Raw genomic sequence first — 7,874 nt, forward strand, 5'->3', positions numbered from 1 at the left:
CCCCTGTCTCTTCTCTTCCAGTCTCGAAAGGGCGCAGACCCGGAGCGCGACAAGAAGGCGCCGGAGTGCAAGGCGGACAGCATCGGCAGTGGGAGGGCCATTCCCATGAAGCAGGTTGGAGCTGCTCCCTGCCGGGCGGGCGGGCGGGCGCCGTGACTCGTGTTGTGCGGGACAGGGGGTTTTGTGTCACCATGCATTGAGCGGGCAGGGGGTTGTGTGTCCCTGTGTGCTGAGCAGGGTGGGTGGGTTGTGTGTCCCTGTGTGCCGAGCAGGGTGGGTTGTGTGTCCCCAGGATCCATGCGGGATGAGGGGTTGTGTGTCCCCGTGTGCTGTGCTGGCAGGGGGTTTGTGTGCCACAAGTCACTGTGCAGAGCAGCGTGTTTGTGTGTCCCCAGGTGCCATGCGGGGCAGGGGATTTGTGTGTCCCCATGCACTGTGCGGGGGTGTTGTGTGTCCCCAGTCACCGTGTGGGGCACGAGTTCTGTGTGTCCCCAGGCACCATGTGGGGCAGGGGGGGTGCATGTCCCCATCTGCTGTGCAGGGCCAGGGTGGGTGTTGTTGTGTGTCCTCAGTCACCATGTGGGGTGGCGGGGGGCTCTGTGTCCCCAGACACTGGGGGCAGGGGGGATGGTCCCTTTGCGTGTCCCCATGCGCCGTTCAGGGCAGCATCTTTGTGTGGTGCAGGCACCGTGTCCCCGGAGGGAGATGTCTTTGCATGACCCGGTGCCATGTGGGGAGGGGACGTCTTTGTGTCACTCAGGTGTGGGAGCAAGAGCCCCACGGTGCTGGCCACACTCCTGCGTGTCCCCCTGTCCGCCTCCATCCCAGGTCCTTCATGCGTCTCCATGCGACGTTGCCGCGGGGAGCGCATGGCGAGGGCACCGCGTGCCGGCTGCCCTCGTGTCACCCAGGGGCGCACGCTGGCCGCGTGCTGCAGAGTAGGGGCAAGTAGGGCCGGTGCCGCGGAGCGAGGCCGGTGCCATAGAGCGGAGCGGTGCCACGGAGCGAGGCTGCGGAGCGGCGCCGCGGGCGGATCGTGCTCCAGCAGAGGGCATCCGAGCCCCGCTCCGTGCCCTCCGCCTCCACCGCTGCTCTGTGCGCTGCTCTGTGCACAGCTCTGTGTGCGCTGCATGCGCTGCTCTGTGTGTTGCTCCGCGTGCTGCTCCGGGCACTGTTCCGTGTGCTGCTCTATGTGCTGCTCTATGCACTTCTCCACATGCTGCTCCATGCACTGCTCCGTGCACTGCTCCACGCACTGCTCCACGCACTGCTCCATACTCTGCTCCATGCACTGCTCCACACCCTGCTCCATGCTCTGCTCCGTGTGCTCCATCCCCCAGGGCTGCTGGCTGAGCTGCTCTGCGGGAGGTGGGACCGTCTCCCCAAGCTGGGCAAAGGGCCATGCCTAGAGCTGTCGCCACGTGGGGCAGCCCTTGACCGGCAGAGGAGGTTCCTGCTCCATCCTGGGCTCCGGGGACATGCGTGCGCTCCGGGTGCCGCCCAGGGGAGCTGCATGATGGCAGCGCACGAGGCCGCCGCGCCGGCCGCCCTGGTGCTGCGCGCGGCCGGGCAGGCAGTGTCTCCCCGGCGCTCTGCAGCGCTGCAGTCCCGTTGAGCTGCGCCCTGCGCCGGCCAGGAGGACTCCGGCCCTGCTCCCGTTCCCTTGCTCCTCCTGCGGCCCCAGCACTGTTCCCTGCCCAGCCGCGAGCTGCTGGGTCCCCCACGTCCCCACGGGCCAGGGGTGTGCAGGGGCACGGGGCAGGTGCCACCTCTGCAGGGCCTCTTGGTGCTCTGTGGGCGCCCAGGGCCGGGTGGCAGCGCGAGGGCAGCGCTGAAGGGCGAGGGGCAGCAGCGCGGGGAGGAGCAGAGGGCGGGAGCCGCGTGGGGGGATCCTGCCGGTTCCAGCCTCCCGTGTGGAGCCAGGCCGAGCCCTGTGCCCCAGGGCTTGGGGGCAGCTGGCACCATGCGGGGGAGCAGCGGGAACTGGCAGGTTGCCGGGAAGGTGGGCGCTCGCCCCTGCAAATGGGTCTCCCTCCCGGCTCCGCGTTGCTCCGTGCTGGAGCTGATGGCCCTGGGGCACCATTAAGACCACAGAGCACCGCTGTGACCTGTCTCCGGGGATCCCGGGGCACTCTGATATTGCTGCTCTCCCACTGCTTGAATTAAATAGTTGTTCTACAGCATCCTAGGAAAATGAGCTTTTTCCTAAAGGAAAAAGAGGCCAAGATCCTCACTGAGGTCACGGGGTGTGTGCTTAGAGTGCACAGGTAGTGCAGCAGATGCAGAGTAACATTGGAGAGCAGAAATTCTCAGAAATTCTGCACCCTTTGCCAGGACATCCCTCCAGGAGAGGGAGGACTTGATGCCATGGATGTGAGCAGGAGCAGGGGCTCTCTGAGGCCGTGCTTCCATACTGCAAAGTCCGGAGGGGAGACGACATCTCTGTTCTCTCACTTGGACCTGCCCTTTCTGTAGGATTGTCCCGGTCTGGTGCCTGCCACCTCACGAAGGGCAGCAAAGGAGCAAGGCCTCCAGCTGGATTTACTCTTGAATGTTGTGGGGTCCTTCCTGGCCCCCAGGAGCTGAGAACCTTCGCGGGCAGCAGTGACAGCAGCCTGCCTGGGTGCATGGCCGGTTTTAGGCTGCTTCCCATTGCTGTGCGTGCCCTGCAGGGATGATGACAACAGGCCCTGCATGGTTGGGGTGCTCCAGCGGCTTGGGAGCCCTTGGCAGAACCAGGCTGATGCACCCCGAACTTACCTGCAGGGAATCCGAGTGGGTTGGTGGTGCTGGACAGTCGCAGGGTCCCTGCAGTCTCCGAGTGCCTGCGGCTGTGAGCAGCGCTCGGCGTCCCCAGGGCTGCAGGGGACAAGGGCTGAGGTGCTGTGATGTGGAGCAGCCAGGTTTGGCCTGGGCGCCTCAGCTTCTGCAGAGACTTGGTCTGAGCTTGGCAGAGCTGGTGCAAGGCTGGGCCAGGCCTGCAGAAAGGAGATGCTGGAGGAGACTTTGCTTTTCCAGGAAGGGAGGTACGGTACTGACATACGTAGGTTGCCTCTAAGAGGAGGTGTGTTGCCATAGAGATGTGGCTGGATGGCTCCTTATCTCCACCTTCCGTAGGACAATTGAGGACATCTCCTCTGGGCGACCCGCCTTTGTGTCCACTCACATCTAAAGCAATGGAAATGCCAGGAGCGCGGCCATCATGCAGCCCGTGCCGGGTGGGCAGCAGAGCATCCTCCTGCAGAGGCAGCCGGGCCCCTGCTCGCGGCCGCTCCGTGCCCCGGGCTCCCATCAGCTCACTGGGATGTCTCTTCGGTGCTGCTGGACACGGATGGTCTTGCCCGCCGGGGTGGACACTTGTCTCTGGGAACTGGGTTAATGGGGCCGGGAGGCTCGGCTTTCCCAGCTATTCACAAGGAATCAACTCCTAATTGCACAGGCACCAAATCCTTCCTGGGAAGACACTGCGCAGGCAGCTCGGGACCACGGGTCCCAGCCCGGCTCAGTTTGGGCCATTCACTCCAGTGGGGCCCAAAGCGGGTGACTCCTCCTCCTTGGGAGCTGGGATCATGCTGGGAGCTTAGATTACATTTAAATTGCCATTTGCATTTTCCAATCAATATGCGACTTTACAATTAAGTTTGGTGTTAAAATTCTTAGCAAAAAGTGAGTGGAAGGGAGATTTGTGGAGTAAACGAGTCCTTTGGGGGCCGTCGCCGCTCCCTGCTTCATTACGCTGCATATTGCTGCTGCTGCTGCTCTCACCGCGCGGCACCACGAGCCGCAGCCGCGCGGCGGCCGGCCGGGAGAGGAGCGCGGCGGGAGCGGAGGGGCCCGGGCTCGGCTGCCTCCCCTCCTGCACGTGCGTCCCGTGGGGAGAAGGCCAGGGACGCACGTGTCCCGGGAGGAGCGGAGGGTGCAGGGGAGGTGACGAGGAGCTGTGCCCTGGGTGCCCGGCGGCGGAGGCGTGCGGGTGGCGCGTGCGCTGAGCTGGTGGCATGGACATGTTGGGGGGGGTGCAACCGCGTCCCTGCATTGGGCGTGGGCTCGTCCTCCTTGCCATTTCGCACTCCGAGTTGTTCTGGCAGTTTTGCTCCACTGCTCAGAAGACAAGAAAAAGAATTTGGTGAATACTGCTGGCCCAAACCTCCACATTTCACCTGCAGAAAGATGTTGGGCCACAGCAAGTAACCTTGGCGCAGTGAGCACCGCAGCACCACTAAACCTGGAATCCTCCCAGCACCGTCTGCAGCCTCTTCATCCCTAATGCAGCAGGGAAGAACAAGTCTGACTTGTTCTTGGATTCGTCTCTTTCTTGCAAATGTTTGGCATTGCACAGCCTGATTTTATTGTGTGTGTATTTAGATCGTGTGTTGTTCCCAGTTTCTTGGGAAAGCTTTGGGCTCTCCTGCCTTCAGCGCTGGAGCAGGAGCCGCTGGTGCTTGACTGCTTCCAGGTCTGGTTTTGCTTGTGTTGCAGTTTGCAAAGTTCCAGCCCGCAGTGCTGAGTGGACTGCAGCTGGACTCCTGTGCAGACAACACGCTTTGGGTGCAGGAGGGTGGATGCAGCAGAGCGAGAGGGTTGAGGAGCGGCTGCTCTTGCAGCTCCAAGTTGCGTTGAGGTGAAGACAGATTGAGAACAGAGGCAGCTACAGTTTGGGGTCTGTAGTTTGTAGTGGCAGATCAGTCTTTACCAATTTCAAAGTCAACATGATCCTTCTGACCACAAATTTAGTCACCCTGCATAGCGCAAGCCAGAGATTTTCACCCATGACTTTGAACCAAGCTTGTAACTTGAGCTTGGTCCATGACAGATTTGCTTGTAAGGCAAATGTACACTTCTAAATACAGAGAATCCATCATTTATCTAGATTAGTTGCTGTAATATTAAATTAACTGCAGGTATTTTGAGCACTGTTTGTGCCCTGCTTTCTTGTTTGTTTGGTTTTTTTTTTTGTCTCCTCTGGTTTATGTCTTTAATTTAAAGGTTCTCTTCAGGCTTCACAGTAAAAGCCATGTTTCCAGGTCTTGAGTGCCCTTCATTTTTCAGTGTGGTACCTGGATTCGGCTTAGTATGTCCTATTAGTCTCATAAATCATTGGCATTGTGCACCCCTCAGCTGTCTGCAGCCCGATCACCGTCGCAGGGTAGCTTCTCAGCAGCACCACGTGCTACTGAATCAGTTGTGGCTGTTTCTCTGCGAAGAAACCAACCAAAACCAACCCAAAATAGAGATGTGGGGCAGGACAGAGAGGCTTGGAGTATTGGGGGAGCAAGGGATCCAGGGGACATGAGGTCCCTTGGGGTCCCCCATCCCTTGGACATGAGGTGGGGATAGCGAGGTAGAGGAAGACTTTTTTGATGGTCCCCTTGCAGGCTTGTGTTGGATACTGTTATGGAGTATAGCTCTGGAGTTGCTCTGTAGAGTAGCCTTGGTTAGATGGTGCACGAATGGGTGAAAAGCTGAGCTCAGATTGTTCAGTGGATGCCTGCAAATGGTGAACTGAAAGGGGATGCCACTGTCTCTTTGGTCTGATGTTGTGCAGTGCATCTCCATCCATCCCTGTGGCTGGTAATAGAACAGATTGCATGCTTAGCTAGTGTGTAGGAGAAACCAAGCTGGAAAGGCTACAAACAGGGTCAAAACCAGGTCTGAAATTCAAAATGCTCACGATAAGCTGTAGAATGCAGGGCATGATTCTAAAAGGACAGATCAGAGGCTTGGTATGTGAGGAGGAATAATCATTTCCGTAGGCCCTTGGGAAATGTGTGGCCTGGTGCTAAAGGAAAAGATTTTGTCTGCACTGGGTTGGAATGCGATGTTTCACAAATGTAAGTGCTGCACAGTGTGCACAGGAGTGCTGCTTTGGAGTACTGCTTTCCTGGCACCTGCAGCCCTCCTGCTGCTAGACAGGGTCAGGACCCGGGTGGGCTCCTCAGTCCGGTCTTGGACACTGCAATTCAGGCTCTGGAGCGACTGGAGGCCGTCCGGAGGAGGCCAGGCTGTCGCTGTCCGTGCAATGTTCTGCACCACGAGAGAGGATGGGAAGGCTGCAGGGAGACAAGGCAGCAGTCGTCAGACATGGAGGCTGCTGCAAGGACATGGGGTGTTGGTGTGACAGGACAAGCCGTGAGCTGCTGCTTCATTGAGGGAGCTGCAGGAAAATGTTAGTGCCGATCTTGCCGGGGGACATGGGACCTTGGTCACCGACAATTTCTATCAAAAGGTTGGAGTGAGGTGGCACGGGATTGTGTGGCCCCTGATGCCCTTCCAGCCCTACCATGATGCTGTCACACCTGGCGGTCGTGTCACCCGCCCCGTCCATCCCCGTGCTCCTTTGCTGCTGCCTTTCCAGGCTCAGCCACTTCCTCATGACAGGGAGCTCGGGGTCTGTCTGGTGACGAGGATGACAGGCGCTGGCACCGTGTCCCCGGTGCAGGGCCTTGCGTGGCTTGCGTGGGAACCCGTGCTGTCCTCGAGAGCCCAGTTTGCCAGGTGGTCTGCAGCAGGCTGATGATTTACTCCCTGCAGTTTCTGTGTTTTCTGCAAGTTTTCTCACTGTGTGTTTTCCTTCAGCTCATCAGGTAAGACAGTGATTAAATAGCATGGATCAAACACAGACTGTTTGGACCCGTATGCAAGTACTTCTTTGGATGTGGCTCTGCCATTTATGGTTACAGCTTGTTGTCATCTATGGTTATGTTTTATGACTCTTTACCTGGCTAGTTTTTACTCAAAATATTAATAATGATGAGGATTTTAAACAATATTATTTTAATGGTATTTGCCAGTTGGTTAAAATCTTCACAGAAGTCTAAAAATTTTGTCACCTTTTTTCCTTTCCAAATTTCAACTTCCAAAAAGTTACCTTTGTCATTAAATATTGTGATCTAAAAAGTGACTCCAGACTCCCCTGGTGACGCGTTTCCATGCTGGCTGGCCTTGGTTGTGCCTCTCCCCCCTCGTTCTGTGCTAGCGACATGTTGCTGTGTTGGCTCCTCCAGTTCTGCCCAGTATAAGCATCAATCTCTGTGACCGGGATTACAGGGGTCATTGCGTTTCCCTCACAGACAAGGCGCAAGCGTTCAGCCTGCCTCTGTGTTTCAAGGCGTGTTAAAGTCAGTCCCTTTCAACCACTGCAAAACAAGCTCCTCAGCTGGTTTTTTCAGGGCTTCCCAAGCGCAGAGCAGAGGCGGCCGTTGTTTGCTGCCCATTTCACGGTCACGTCCGTGCGGCGCCGCGCGCGCCAAAGCGCCGTGGCGCGAGCGCAGCCCCTCGGTCCCTGGGCAGGAGAAGGGGCCCCCAAGCATGCTGAGGCTGGCAGGACGGAGATGCTCTGTCGGGTTTTGGGGAGGTGCTGGCCTGAGGCCCAGGGTATTGCCGCGTTAGGAACAGCCCAGCTTGATGTCTGCTCAGGCGGTGCTTTGGGAGGACCGGGGCCCAACAGTGGGTAGATCCAGGCTTTTATGCCAGACTCTGTTTTTCTGTCCTACTTTTGTCTGCCTGTCCCACCTTTTCCTTTTCCTTTTCCTTTTCCTTTTCCTTTTCCTTTTCCTTTTCCTTTTCCTTTTCCTTTTCCCTTTCCCTTTCCTTTTCCTTTTCCTTTTCCTTTTCCTTTTCCCTTTCCTTTTCCTTTTCCTTTTCCTTTTCCTTTTCCCTTTCCTTTTCCTTTTCCTTTTCCTTTTCCTTTTCCTTTTCCTTTTCCTTTTCCTTTTCCTTTTCCTTTTCCTTTTCCTTTTCCCTTTCCTTTTCCCATTCCCTTTCCCTTTCCTTTTCCCTTTCCCTTTCCTTTTTCCTTTTCCCTTTCCTTTTCCTTTTTCATTTTCCCTTTCCCTTCCCTTCCCTTCCCTTCCCTTCCCTTCCCTTCCCTTCCC

General features: G+C 57.4%; 1 protein-coding gene across 1 annotated transcript in view; it reads left to right on the forward strand.

Annotated features, from left to right (window-relative positions):
- The window catches only part of LOC112953399 (arf-GAP with GTPase, ANK repeat and PH domain-containing protein 3-like), a gene marked incomplete at its 5' end in the record, with an annotated part of 87,902 nt that overhangs the window by 37,971 nt on the left and 42,057 nt on the right, over nt 1-7,874 (forward strand). The window contains one exon of the mRNA XM_026046449.1: nt 22-114. Within this exon, the coding sequence (XP_025902234.1) occupies nt 22-114 (93 nt within the window). The remainder of the gene's footprint in view (nt 1-21; nt 115-7,874) is intronic.

Source organism: Nothoprocta perdicaria, unplaced genomic scaffold (assembly GCF_003342845.1).
Source record: "Nothoprocta perdicaria isolate Ctin4 unplaced genomic scaffold, notPer1 scaffold_441, whole genome shotgun sequence".
Lineage (NCBI taxonomy): Eukaryota > Metazoa > Chordata > Aves > Tinamiformes > Tinamidae > Nothoprocta > Nothoprocta perdicaria.